We start from the raw sequence: 15,048 nt of genomic DNA on the forward strand, positions 1-15,048 counted from the left end.
ATAAAGACGTACACGTGTCAATATGAATAATTGTCTTCATTGCCAAGCGATATGACTGGACATTCGCATGATGCGTGTTCTTCTTGAGATCATGTGATATAGGTTGTGTGAGAAGAAACAGGTGCCTTTCACCTATAGTCAGCCTAGTGCAATCCCAAATCTCTCGCATCATGGACGCACAGCCTATCGTAGTTGGAGGTGCTGCATTAGATAGCGCACGGACTTATAGTGTTTTTGCTAAGATTGCTGACTACCTCGTTAGCAAAAAAGGCAAATTGAAATAAGATCATCTGGTTATTTGTCATGCAAGCAAATCAGACATGATGTGCAGCTGTTGTGAAATGATTCAAAGCTGGTTGTTTCGTGACCGCACCTATTCTTCGTAATTTCTCCAACCTCGGACTGCGAAGCGTAGTGCGGACTCCAGTCAAAGGGCCAGGTCAAAGGGTCGATGTTCTTTTCTTCTTTCTTAATTTTTTTGCATGAATTGTATAAGTGAGTGACGCAATAAAAAGAGCCCGAGCTCTCCATTTCTTTGACTGTGCAGTTCTCGAGTCATATGAAGGTCCGGAACGCCTAAACCCCAGAAAATAATAATCCACAGCCTGATAGTGACCTAAATAACTTAAATATGATAGCTTTTTCCGCAGACACTTCCGTTTCATTGCTACTGTGTCGTGCCGTCAAGAGGCAGGAGGTGGTCACGTGGGTGCAAGATATTGCAACATCTTCACATTGCTCCGGCTCACCTAGTCATCTGTTTGCTGCCAGACCGCGGCTCTCGCAACAAATGGAAGAAAGGCGATTGAGTATGCATTGGCGAGTGTCAAAACCTCGCAATGTCCCGCTACCAGGGACAAGTTTCTGCATCATGACGTCACGACTCAAGTCTCCTCGGAAGTGAAAACGAAACTCGTAGTAGAAGAGCTGTTTTTTTAGGATTTAGAAGTCTAGGGCCATTATCTAATGCCAAATAAAATTAATGGAAGAGAATATATCATTGCTCCTTCACTGCAAATGCATCCCCAGCGGTGCATGGTGCCGTTCAGTTGCCGCTTGTCTTGCCGTTAGAAGAATCTCCATGCGGAAGCCAACTGATGTAATACAACACATACCCGCATATCAAGCAAGTAGTTAGCCGTTGATTAACAGAAATAGGCAACGGCCAAAGAACATTAAGAAAGGGTTTCCTAGAAGTGACAAAACTTTGCAAACTTCAGGTTGCTTTTTTAAAGCGACCTAATTTCCTCGCATGAAGCACCGTAGACAACCAGCTCTATTCGCGGCTCCAAGTAAACGCTCACTCCCTAGCGACCGCGCAGAGAGACGGCCGATGCAGGTTTGACGAAAGAGGGTGTCCTCTCACGGCATGCGCTGAATGTCTCGCAGTTCTGAAATCATCGTGATGCTGCCGCGCACAAGCCCGGAAATGAAATGGGCGAAAAGACTTCTCGAGACGCTCTATTTCGTCTTGCTGAATTATGAAAACCCTCAGATGGCCACCGCGATCAAACATGACGAAGAGCAGGCAACTGACGACGAGCCAAATACTGCCTGATGCCACGTCGCCAGAGTGTGCAACACTCGATTTAGAATTGTCCCGTACACATAGCGGCACGAGCATGTGACGACGCAACCACGATCAAGGTCTACGAGAGCTGAATCCGACCAGCGGCTCACAATCGGCAATCCGTGCTCACAAGGGAATATTTTTGTGCATGTTAGTTATTCATCCTAATGCTAGTAGCATAGCATAGTAAGGACGAGGGACAAGTCGAGACAGCATAAGCGCTAACTTTCGTGGTGAAAGTTAGAGCTTGTCCTGTCTCGACCTTGTCTATCGTCATTACTGCTTTATGCTACTTGCGTCATTCAACGCCTTCGCCAGCGAGGGCGGCCTCGTGCGCAGTCTCCAGGTCCGCGACGGCAGTGAAGTTCCAGTTTATCTCCTTTATCCTCATCCCATTTCTTAATAGATGCTAAGAAGCAATTCCGGTCTCAATAAATATATATCCGTCCGTCTGTCCGTCCGTCCGTCCGTCAAATCCATCCATCCATCCATCCATCCATCCATTCATCCATCCATCCACACATCCATCCAATAGTGACAAGCGTCTGTTTAAAACAGGAACAAGACAACAGTATGCAATGACGTAATTTCCGCGTTTCAACGCGAGAATCATCGCGCATGGCGGTCAGTACTTTTTGCGCCACAGATGAGCGCTGGATGGTCGCTGGGCTGTCGTATTCAATGACAATGCGTCACAAAGGATCTCGCTTTCATCGTATACCACAACGCATTAGCTGCGTGTTGGATGTGTGAACATGTGCGAACGTTTATAGAGACATGGAGGTGTGGCCAGTCCATCGTGTACGTCTTGCGGTTGCCGCGAGACGCTTCAGCACCCGACATTGGAGTGTCCCGCGTTCAGTGCGTAGCGCATGTCGCCACTGTGACGCTATCATCTCCTTGGTCTGCGGTGTACGACACTCGACGAATGCTTGTACCCGAATGGTCGTGGGTCTCGACGCGATCGGGCTCATCGCGCTCTGCTTACGTTTCTAGGATTAAATAACTGAGGCTCGCATTTGCAGCTCAGAGATTATTACTTCTGTTTAACATTCTGTAGTAGCGTGTCTTTCAGTGGCCGCCCCTAATGTATGTGACCTGTACTGTATGTTCTACTTTATCTTTTTAGATTTGTCCCATTGCTCGTTCTTTCCTCCCTTCTTTCCTATCTTCCATTTCTGTGTTTCTGTCACCTTCCTTCTGAAGAGTAGGCAGGCATTGTGCCCTTCCCTGTGGCAATTGCCAGCCTGCTCCTCGCTTTCCCTTTCCTGTCAAATGCATACGTTTTCAAAACAAATAATAATAACTAGCTGTGCTTCTCCAAAGCCCACCGGCGGCGAAAAAAGCGCCGGTGGCCATGCACTCCGAGATCCACGTTATAATAGCTGAGAACTCTACGTATGCTAACCTTTTTTCCGCCCGCAAGCAATTATGCTCATCGACCGACAAAAACAAAAAAAGCACTTTTTCACCCACACTCACGAGGCAAGGTAAGCGCAGCAAACAAATATTGTGCGCAAAAAAAGGTCACGCAAATTTATTTATATTCGCACGTTTGATTTATAAAGAGCACAATAGGTTTTCTCTTGAAGCAATTCACAAGAACAATGAGGAAAGAAAAAAGACTGAGACCTCAACAGTCGGCGGTCTTACTACAATATCCTGCGTAGCAAGCAAAACCATATATGCGTAACATTTTCACGTATAAAAAATAAATCAATTCATGCGCTGTACACTGTACGATAGTCATAAGAAAGCACTGCAGGGAATAATTATCAGTGGAGTTCAACTTTCAGCACTTTACGTGTGCACCAAAGAGTGACCAATTAAAAATAAATCAAATACTATTTCAAGTAGAAAACCAGAAACGAATTTCACACAACTCCGTCGGTGAAAAGCACCTCTCGGCGCACAGTTCTGAGCCCAGTAATAAAAGTTAAAATGTTATGTAAAGAGACACTCTGCACGAGGTATACACGATGTTCTTGAAACAAAACACTGCTATATGGTAACAGTTTCCCACCGTTACTGCTCGGCCACTGGAACGCCTGTCAGAAGTAAACCTACAGATTGGATTTTAATTTATTCAAGAAGAAACTGGAAATTACGACTACTGACCTGAACGATATCTGCGGATGAGCTTCTGCAAATAGTCATCTATCACACGCTGAATACAGTCTACTCGCAAGGGACGAAACTGTCCTTCACGAAGGCCGCCAGTCTCTCACAAAACGCAAGCTCGGGCCTATGGACGGCACAGTGAACGCACCCAGTCCAGGACAGGGACACCCGACCACGTGGAACGCAGTAGTTCTCCGTGAACAGCCGCAAGTCGTAGCTGTCCGTTTCTAGGTGTCGAAGAGCGGGCAGGGCCTTCATTACGTCGTGCAGGTCTTGGGGTTGGATGTCCAGCTGAGGTAGCGAAAGTTTCGTATTCAAGGTGAGGTGCTCGAGACGCGTAAACGGCTGGTGCCGGCCGTAGCGGACGCAGTGTCGCAGGAATTCTAAACACATGCCGTTGTGGCCCAAGCATGCGGTGCGCAGCCTGTCGTGGGTAGCCGACAAGAATGCGCCGAAAGCTACTGTCAACATGTCCATACTTACGTCGACGCACTCTAGACTAGGGAACCCGTTTCCGCCCACGGGTGTGTCGTCCTGGGACCCCAGGCACCTCACGAGCCTCAGGGTTTTCAGTTTGGGACATAGCCTCGAGATTGTAGAGAGCCGCACACCGCCGCAATTTTCGAGAGCCAGCTCTTCGAGCCCGGGTAACCTTGCAAGCATCTTCTGCAACTGAGAACTCGCGTCGGCGAAGGCTAGGGCTGGACTGATTTCTATCGTGATGCTGTGGAGGTTGCAGAAAGCCGGGACATTGGCGATCTCTTCCAGCGATTCCACAGCCAACTGTAACATTGGCGCGCATCATCAGGTTTATTTTTCAGGAAAGCATGTGACTTTTGTTCACTCCTCTATGTTATACGATTGTTTCCGAAAAAGAAGCTAGCCCTCTCCGCGACCCTACTCATCCCTCTCCCCCCCCCCCTTCTTAGTAGAAACTAAATACAGGGGAACAAGAAAATCACAGTTTTTATCACAAAGACTGCATTTAACTGTAGTACCGACTCTAATAGGCTCAAGATTGATGTCAAGAGTCTTACAGAATCATGTCTTGCCAGGTTAAATATTTCTAACAAAAATTTAGGAAACAGAATAAATCAAAATAGAAGCTTCCAGCATACCAGTTTTTCTCGTCCCAATATTCGCTAAAGGACGCGATGAACCGCATAGTTTTGGTTGTTCAAGGCCAAGACGTCAACTAGGGGCAAACATGAAACTGTCGACACTTTGATAAAGTTAATGTTTGGTTTAATCGGCGCTCGCTCGTCAAGCAGACTACCCCGAGCACCGTTAACACGACTGTGCGAAATTTGAACAACGATCATGCAAATTCACTTCATCGCAAGCCGAGATGAGCTAGTTGGTGAGACATAGTACGGCGAATACACAGAGAAGACAAGACACCACCTTAAAGACACACGACAAAGCACCATCATGTCTACCTTATTAAGGAGCTAAACATAATATACAGTGGGTTGTCTTGGGTCCTCCAGTTCTTGATTTATTTTCACACTATTCGCCATGTCGAGCACGTACCTGCAAGTTCTCCACCGAGGGAAATTTGTCTGCAGCCGTCCTTACGTCGACCGCTATCATTGGGCCCATTTGATTGTGTAGCCTTCCGCCGGACGAGTTATCCAAGCAGCCAAGCCAGAGGTGGGTTAAGTTCTTTGACCTACGATCAGTCGAAGTGGTGAGGCCGCACGGCTCCGTGAAGCATTTCCCGAGCCACATGGAGTCGATGCGGCGCACCTAAAAGGTGATGAGAATAACATGAGCATATATTTCACTCCTTTCGCCAGCATAATAAGGTCCACTACTGAACCAGGGTTTTCAAGTGCACACCTCCGCCAAACCCACGCTATGGCTATAAGCTTTCTACTTGAATCACTGCAGCCAATGATTTCGCGACCTCACCTGTTTTCGCTTGAATTGACGATAAAAATGTTACATTAGAAGAACACCAGGCATCAGCCCTACGTATTACGTGACCTGCGTGCTATCCTTAGTTTCTTCTCCGAAATTTCCACTAGAATTTATATATATCTATCTATATATATATATATATATACATATATATATATATATATATATATATATATATATATATATATATACATATATATATATATATATATATATATATACATATATATATATATATATATATATATATATATATATAAGCGTACAAGCACTTACTCACTAGTCGTGCATATATATATATATATATATATACACCAGAAAAAAAGGAGTTCTGGGTCCGGGTAAATATTCACAGTGAAGCAGACGCGCGTCTGCTTCACTGTGTGTGTGTGTGTGTGTGTGTGTGTGTGTGTGTGTGTGTGTGTGTATGTATATATATATATATATATATATATATATATATATAAAGTGTTGCCGATTACTCAGTGCAATGTCATTCGACGCCGTGGGTTACGCCAAACGTACGTAACAACGGTAGTCGGCAAGGTGGCAGAGGGTTTGCTGAATAAGCTTTACCTTAAAGAGTAACAAAAGACAGAAACGTTGGATTTATCTGTAGCCTTTGTGACTCTTTCAAGATGTGTAGCTTTCGGTCAATTACTAACCTGTTTTTTTTTTTGTCACAGACGGTGGACAGCCTTTCACCGCTGCTGATAGAAAGGCGCAGATGTAAAGGGGGGCATGCTCTCGCGAAACCAAGTTGATAGGCTCATTCGTCGCAGCATGTAAGCTACTGTATGCCTTTCACACGCACGTGCTTTCGTGCGATAAACTTGGGGCACATGACGGTTTAGGTGCTGCGCTGGAAAGCTCAGAACGACGGGAGGGGAGGGCGTTAGTCTCCTCCTACGGCGACGCTCAGGCCGCTGGCGACAACACACATATGAAGATGCCCCCCCCCTTATTTGTATCACCATCGATACTGTCAATTTAGATGTGCTCATGTCGGCTACAATGATACACCAAAAGCTACGAACATTGCTTATTCATTCTTACAGCAACAGGGATATGCTTTCAAGCGCAACATTCATTTAACAAAGGGAACAGTTTTCTAGAAACGTTCGGCTATTTGATTTCATTGACAATTATCGTAAATTATTTCTTGATATTTCCTTTTCTGTAGTTCACTTCCATTCTTTTAATGCATCGTTGAGTGTTGACATAATATGCACTCTTTTCCCATAGTAAACAAATTCTCACGAATGAATTCTCAGCTCTCAGCCAGCTTGACAAAGTGCCTTTCTTCGTCTTAGTCTATTACATCTGGTCTTGATTTTCATCCTTAACTAGAATATAGTCGATCGGCCTTTGATACCTGAGCCACACGCAAGTTTGTCTCGTTGCGTTACCGAAATAATTCAGTTCTGGTGCTTCGCGAGCCCAAACTACAATATGATTGTGAGGCAAGACGTAGTGGTTGTCTCCGAATTGATTTTCACCACCTGAGGTTCCTTAATGAGACCCCCATGCACGGCACACGGACATATATGCATTTGATCCCGGGATTGACCCCGCGTACACAGTTTTAGCAGCGACCAGGTTACGTGACAAGATGCGAGGTAAAGTCCTAGCGTTACGTTTCCTCCCTCGTCGAGCGATATTTAGCTCATTTTCAATTCCCATTTTCTATACGAACGTTAAGGCCCCATACACCTCAGATACACAGAGAATAAACTGCATTGCTTTGTAGCGGGCCCTTCCACAGGAGCTCGATGTATCCTCAACTTCGACGTTTCAAGTGACAAATTTAATGGAATTTTTCCCACGTAGGAGACAACTCAGTCTGGACAATAACAGCGAGTACTACACCGATATATCTCATCGTGCTAACTGTGTACGTTAGGAATGTATATTTGCAACCCCTTCGACCCAAATATTTGTATACTTGAGCGTAGCTCAACCCACAACTTCCGCCTGAGATATGCGTTGCTCTACTGGATGATCTACAGCGGGGGCTGTCCTTGCGTCCCTTTTCACGTGTACTTGTGTGCACATTTACTACGCATTTCCCAGGGACGTTTTAGCAAGTAGCGTGCATAACGACTTTACTTACGTCAGGGCACGTGCGAATAAGCGCCAGTGTAGTCCACGGACTCAAAAGGAGACGGCCTTCGCACAGGCCGCCGATGTTGCCCACCAGCTCCCTCAGTTGGCATCGCACCACCAGTGGTCCAAGGCGGTCCCCGCAGGGCTCCTCAATTTCCAAGGCGTGTATGCAAAGATCGTGCGGCAGCGCAAGGACCTTGACCTTCGGGAACATGCGAATAAGCTTGTGGACCGTGTCCCTGTTGTGCACGATGCATATCTCCTGGGTGCCTCGGAGAAGCTCGCTGGATGCGCTGGCGTAGCGCTCGCAGGAGTCAAAGGACACGCAACCGCAGAACAGAGCCTTCGAGATGGTCGCCTGTCGTAACAACTTGTTCTTCGCCAAAGACGCCAGAGACCTGCGGCGCGCGACCATGAGCTGACCGCCGTCGTCGGCAAGGGAGAGTCCTTCTGGGACCGCCACGTCTCGCGACCAAGCAGTTTCCAATTTCAGGACGATGTGATCTTCGGAGAGTACCAGGACTTGGGGATCACCGAACTCTCGCACCAGCTCCATAGTCCGGTACATGTGCAGTCTCTAATGCCTGAAACTAGCAAAAGGACGAGCGGCTACAATGCAAGCAGCACATATCTGCCCACTAAGCCTCCCCGTAGATTACACTGGAATCATTGCGTGAGGGCGCGATGAATTTGGACTCTCGCTCTAGCGGCTTATATTCCACGACGGTATGCAGAAATAAACTAAACCGCGAAATTGACCGAGCAGAAAAGACAGCTTCATGCTGAAGAAATCACAAGGGAAAGGCAGGTTGACCAGCAGAAATGCAGGCATCCGGATTTCTACTCTACAATGGCTGAGTGGCGTGGGGAAAGAGAAAGAAAAAATCGTAGAGCGAAAGCGTAGAGGGAACGCAGCCGCTCAAAAGAAAGCGGTGGAGCAATACAAACGCTCAAAAAAACCACTTTAACATAGTAAGCCCAGAAACGTTCTTCATTTCTGTCTGGTGCGACGACTGTTTCGGTGGGACCCACCACGATGCTCCGGAATAGCCGGCTCCGAAAAAAAAAAGAAACAATAATCCACAAGGATTAGCATTCCCGAGCGACCGCCTCGTAGTGCTGTAGCGAGTGAGTACAACAGTCAACACTGAGTGAGACGGGTTGTTTGCTGACGCAATCGTCACAGAAAGCAATGTAGATCGTCCGGATGAGAAGGGCGAAGTGTTTCGTAAAAGCTACACCAAGGAACGCTGCTTGCGAAGACGAATTCTACCAGGCTATAGGATACTCCAGATGCGAGGCGAAGCCGGAGAAGAGGGAGCACATTATCCCGACGGGGCACCTTAATCGTGTCGCGTTGTACGTCAACCGTGTGGTAACGTAGGCGAGAATGAGAAGAAACGAAAAAAAAAATTCATGTAGGCTCTATCAGGGACGCAGCCGAAGTGGTGTAGGTGAAACGTTATGCTCCTGCTGCAGAGGGTGCATGGGCACTAGGGTGCAAAAATGACGCGACCAAATATACAAGCAACATTTAGAGCTACAAGTTACAACAAGGTATATGTTATATTTGTTAACGCATGAGAAAGCGTACATGCTTAACTTGCGTTACGACTAGCGCGGTCTTACGGCCTCATTTTGCAACCCATCCGTGCGAGCGACACATGCACGATCGATTAAAGGTTTCTTTTTTGTCTACGCAAAGGTACCAAAGTACAGCGCACGACATCTATTCACGCATTACAAATCCTAAATGCTTAACTTATTACACAGCTAGCGAGTCTCCTACGGTTTAATCTTGCAAACGTGCTCACTCCCTACTCGCGGTGGGCCCGCCGTGGTCAAAGGTGGTGGGCGCGAATTGCCATTGTTCCCTGTCTTGCTGCCCAAGTCCATTCAAGTCATTTGCAGACCCTGCGTGTCGAACGCAGGTGCACCATACCCGAGCAAGCGTGAAATTTCTGCAAGAATTGCACACTTGGAGGCCTTGTAACTTCTGATCAGCACATGCTTGAGCCTAATAAGTTATACCTACAATGGCTGCGTGAGCGCTCTCAAATACCACCCCTCTCGCTTGCTCGGATTAACACAAGTACTGACGCCGAGCGAGAGGCTAAGAGAAATAGCGCTCTGGCTGCCTTTTAGCACACGCGTCAGTTGTCGCCACTGCCCAAATATATTTTGCTCTGACAGTCGCCGGCTGTCAGTGTCTCTAGCGCGATACGCAAATCTACCTCTCCGGATTATAACGTGCCCACATGCACATCGGGTTTGCGATAGCTCCTTAAAAATGCGCAGCTGCCGAATGGCCAAAAATGGGGTTGTCCAAATATGGTAAGTTTAGAAAAATCAACGAGGCTGCTGACTATCACGCGCTAGTCCAAAGGCTTGTCTGCTTTGGAGATACCTGAGCCGCCAACATAGGTACAGGTTTAATGCCGTGATTTATTGTTTGATAATTAATAACAGAGATACGCTCACTGGCACCATTTTGCCTGTCAACGTACGTCGCCTACACGGCGGCATATTTTAATGCTTACGTGCTATAATAAAATTCGACAAAACCGTAAGGGAAGGGGATGTCGAGGCAAGGAATGCTACGCTCGTAAATTCGGCGTATAGCACCACCTTTAGCACCAGTTCCATGAAATGCGGACTTAGAATGTACCATGAAATGCATTTCTGCACCTGTTAAAATTTGTTCAGTACTGCACTTTACTACGGCGCCGAAACACAAAAGTGAGACCAACAGTGGATGTCGCTGAAGATTGAGTCCGTTTTTCTCGAGATCGGTAAGTAGAACTCCCAGCAAAGTGACATGGTTTCATCGCTGTGGACATTCACCTTTTAAACGACAACATTCCGTCTAAAGTGCATAATTTAAAACGAAATCACTGCAATTAAGTTAATGAAAATGGATATCAAGTATATCGCTGATTACCCGGCAAAGAAAATGGGGCTACATGAAGTTTGGTCGACAAATCGTCATTCCCCTTAAATTCACTGTACTTCGTAATCGGAGACAGCAATTGAAGAAACACGCTTGGACAAAAGTTGCCGCGTAGGAGAACGCATAAACGTGAAATCTAATATGCCGCCAAACAACACGCGATTGACAAAGCTCGCTCGCACGCACTCAACAGACACTTCACGTTCGACTATAGTGTCAAACACACGACGTGTGCGACGCACCATGAAAGGCCCCATAAATAATCTTGAAATGAATTCCGGGCGACACATAGACCCGCCGAGAAGAACAGCGGAGATGATGAAGTGACTAATTGATTGATCCATCCATTCCTTCATTCATGAGGCTTAACGTTCCAAACAAACATTGGAGCTATGAGACAGGCAGCAGTAGATTAGCACCAGAATAATGTTAACCACTAGGGGTTGCTGGAGGTCCGCGTCAATATAAGCTCACGGGCGGTTTTTTTTTTTTTTTTTTTTTTAACATTTCGCCCATTTCAAAACGCGGCCGCCGCGACGGAAAATCCACCCCGCGACCTCCTAGCCACGGCGATTAATTTTGAGCACGCGCACATGCACGCAAACGTAAACTCAGTGTCACGCAAGTTTAAGCTCCCAGCACAGGGTCTGCATACTCTGCATACGCACAGTTCAGCTGCACCTAAATCAATACACTTTCAGTTTGGCAGCGCAACTGAGTGCGGCTGCAGAAGCGCCAAAAAATACATTGCATCCATGTTGGCAGGGAATACATCACCCCTCATTGATACAGCGTGCCCACTGCGCATGAGTAACGAAACACCCGGGGTCAGCAAACCAATAAAACTGCTATGTTTTGGCCGACAAAAACAGTAGCAGTGACTTACCGTTACCGAGTGGTTTACTTGAGCTTAGCGTCACACACCGCCGATAGATATCCAATGCTCGCGGATATGTATTCCAGAGCACAGAAAGCGTTATGTGAACAGACGAACGTTTGCTTAACTGTAGTTACGCTGACTGCACCCACGCCGGCGAGACAGCGATGCAGTCACCGCTGAGTTCAACAATCTAATCGATACAAATCCAACCTACAACTTGTCACACGCAATGCTTACAAAGAAAGTAATATGTTGACAACGAAATCAACTCCGACGCGAGTATAGTACGACCACTATAGCATCGACGAGTAAACCTCCGGAACTGGGAAATTAGACGTTTCGATAGTTACGTATCCCCGCAATAGAACTACGCTATCGAATTCAGCGCCCTCGCCGGCCTTTCAGTGAAGAGTATGACCTATATAGTAGAGTGGGTCTAGTAGACTCTAAGCAGGCCGTACTGTTGTGTGCACTGCGAAATGGAAGGTGCGCCGCATGCGTAGAAAGTGAGGCGTAGCAAAAAAATAAAGAAAGAAAAAAATTTGTGTGGCAGCAGCGCGATCAAGGTGGAATTATGCTCACCGGGAGGAGAGGCGGGCCGTCGAGCTCAGCTACGCGTATTTCGCGCTTTTATTTGGGGTTGCTGCATTGATACGGTCTTCTTTTTGTGCGTCAATTTTCTATATACAATGCGAGTAGATCTCGGCTGTTAGACTGTTTATTTATTTATTTTTACACAGCTGATGCACAGTTCGAAACTATTTTTGCAAACTGTTCCAGCTTGGCGAGTCTTAGAACAATCGGACTGCCATGTTTGCAGTCATACTAGCTCTATACGCCTCTTCCAAATTCTGTCAACATATACCCAGAATATTTCGTCCGCTTGTTCATCTTGCCTTTTTAGCCCACATGAGAAGAAACGTATCTTTGATAGAATAACATGCTTGAAAATGCAGTCAGAGTCCGCGCACACCTGCTGTCCACCGGCTGTGTGAGCTCCCTGTTCGACGTGGAAATAATGTGCACGATGGCATCTTTATGATCTGCTGATTTCGCCACTTTCACATTGAGTAGGCTCATACGCGCGATGTTATAACGTCACTTACCACTTACCTTCGTGCGCTGTACCAGCATAGCGCATTTTGATGGTAGAGCAAGTCGCAGTGTTTAGAACGAAGATTCTGCAGCACCTGCTGAAACGTTACCTCAGGGACGGCAGCTCAATTGTTTCGATCTTTGTTGTTTCCCATCGGAGCTCGGTCGATTTTAGAACTTGGCTATGTCATAGGAAGTATTTGGTGGCACTATGGGATGGGATGTCGCTGCGTGGAATAATGCCCAATTTATAGTGAACTGTACGTAAAATAAAACCAAAGGAACTAATATTCTCTCCAGGCAGGATACACGAGTCTTGTAGCCGACTCAAAAATATCCGGATGATTAACATGTGCCCTGTCTGTCAGGGTTATAGAATCCCTGCGCCATTGACATCCCCACGGAGGAAGGAAACTAAGGAGAGGCCCTGACGTCACTCTTTGTGAAGCAAAAGTGAAGCCGGAATTTGGCGTTGCTCATGGCGGTGCTCCGCCTTTTGGGTCACCCTCCTCTCTTGTTTATATCTTTCGCGAAGCCACGCCGCGCTGCGCGTGGTGTCGCGCGCGGAGCGCGCGCGCTCGCGCAACATTTGGCAGAGCACGGTGCAGGTAAAACAGCGCAAGACAACAAGACACGGTGACTAACGCAAACCCGCCCACTCAGCGCCTTTGCCACGGCCCGAAACCTACCAGAGCAACACGTGTGAGCGCTCAAAACCATAACAACGCCGCCATTGTGGGCCAAAAGGCGTGGCCATACAACAAAAAAAAATAAAAAATCAGCAAAAAAATGAGAACCTACTACGTCATTTCCGCCACACTTTTCTCCTAGCGCGCGGAGTGGGTAGGGCCTCTCCCACGGAGGAAGGAAACTAAGGAGAGGCCCTGACGTCACTCTTTGTGAAGCAAAAGTGAAGCCGGAATTTGGCCTTGCTCATGGCGATGCTCCGCCTTTTGGGCCACCCTCCTCGCTTGTTTACATCTTTCGCGAAACCACGCCGTGCTGCGCGTGGTGTCGCGCGCGGAGCGCGCGCGCTCGCGCAACATCTGGCAGAGCACGGTGCAGGTAACACAGCGCAACAAGACACGGTGACTAACGCAAACCCGCCCACTCAGCGCCTTTGCCACGGCCCAAAACCTACCAGAGCAACACGTGTGAGCGCTCAAAACCATAACAACACCGCCATTGTGGCCCAAAAGGCGTGGCCATACAACAGAAAAAATAAAAAAGCAGCAAAAAAAATGAGAACCTACTGCGTCATTTCCGCCACACTTTTCTCCTAGCGCGCGGAGGGGGTAGGGCCTCTCCTTAGTTTCCTTCCTCCGTGGCCTCTCCTTAGTTTCCTTCCTCCGTGGACATCCCCCTGCCACCACGAGACACGGTCGTGTTAGGAATCGCCTAACGTTTGTGCGCAGACGCGAGTAAAAGAGGGTGCGCCAGAAAAAAATTCTGGGCGCTTTCGCTCCTTGAAAACCTGACTTTGCCTAGGTACTATGGAGATCTTCGTTTGCTCGATTCGTATGCGCTTGTCCCTAGGCGTGCCGACACTGCGGAGTGAGGTCGTGCGCTGGACATGCCCATGCGCGAGTTTGTCTACGCTCCGACGCTGGCTGCCGGCGAGGTGAACCACATGAAGCAGTGGGCACTGACGCTACTTTACGTGATCGCTCTGTCTAAATGTACGTCGGACAGACTTTGTCGACGTACCTTGCTGATAACAAGTTCAAATAAATGAGTTGCGCTTACCTGTGCGATCAGTAGTACACTGCAACCCGGAATTCCAGGTGCTTAGCGAGGATGCCACAACATCTAGCTTTTTCTCGAAATCCGCTCCGTTCGCTGAAAACATTTGCGGCCGGCTGTGTATCAGTTGCGTGATATTAAACTTATTTTTGCCGCCCTCCGAAGGTGTCAGAGCCCATCCGGACATTCCTTACCGTGGACGAAGAAGATGATGGCATCCCAGCAGTCTTGCAGAATAGGTCTTATGCAGGACAGCCCACGATGTAGTGACGATAAAGAATCAGTCGTCAGAGCCAATTTCCAAACTGTGAGTCACGAATCCAACACTTTCTTGGGTGTGCTACTGTCCATCTAAAGTAACACTAATAGCACGACGATAGCGGTGAGCACAGTCGTCCAAATCTGATGATCTACAGGTTAAAAACGTCGCTTCCGGTCATTCGTTACAGGTAGCCTAATCTGGCGAACAGTTATCGATTCACACCCCGCATCAGGAAGGTAACTTCCTTTGTTCAGACATGTTGGAGATCAGCGTTCTGGAACAGGCGACATCGCTACGATCTCGTTTGGTAGCTGCGCCCGGGCTTCCACCAGAGCATCGGCCACTTCTTTGAGCACGACGCTCGTGAGCATGACCTCTCGTCAAAACGGGAAGGGGCT

At 47.5% G+C, this 15,048-nt stretch overlaps 1 protein-coding gene across 1 annotated transcript; it reads right to left on the reverse strand.

The window, feature by feature from the left end:
* Positions 1–3,091: 3,091 nt before the first annotated feature.
* LOC126544768 (uncharacterized) lies at positions 3,092–9,323 on the reverse strand. Its single transcript, XM_050192239.2, has 3 exons — positions 7,728–9,323; positions 5,225–5,440; positions 3,092–4,474 (listed from the first exon to the last, which is right to left on the reverse strand). Exons 1-3 carry the CDS (start codon positions 8,286–8,288, stop codon positions 3,749–3,751), a joined length of 1,503 nt encoding a protein of 500 aa, XP_050048196.1. The 5' UTR covers positions 8,289–9,323; the 3' UTR covers positions 3,092–3,748.
* Positions 9,324–15,048: the final 5,725 nt, after the last annotated feature.

This window comes from Dermacentor andersoni, chromosome 10 (assembly GCF_023375885.2).
Source record: "Dermacentor andersoni chromosome 10, qqDerAnde1_hic_scaffold, whole genome shotgun sequence".
Classification (NCBI taxonomy): domain Eukaryota; kingdom Metazoa; phylum Arthropoda; class Arachnida; order Ixodida; family Ixodidae; genus Dermacentor; species Dermacentor andersoni.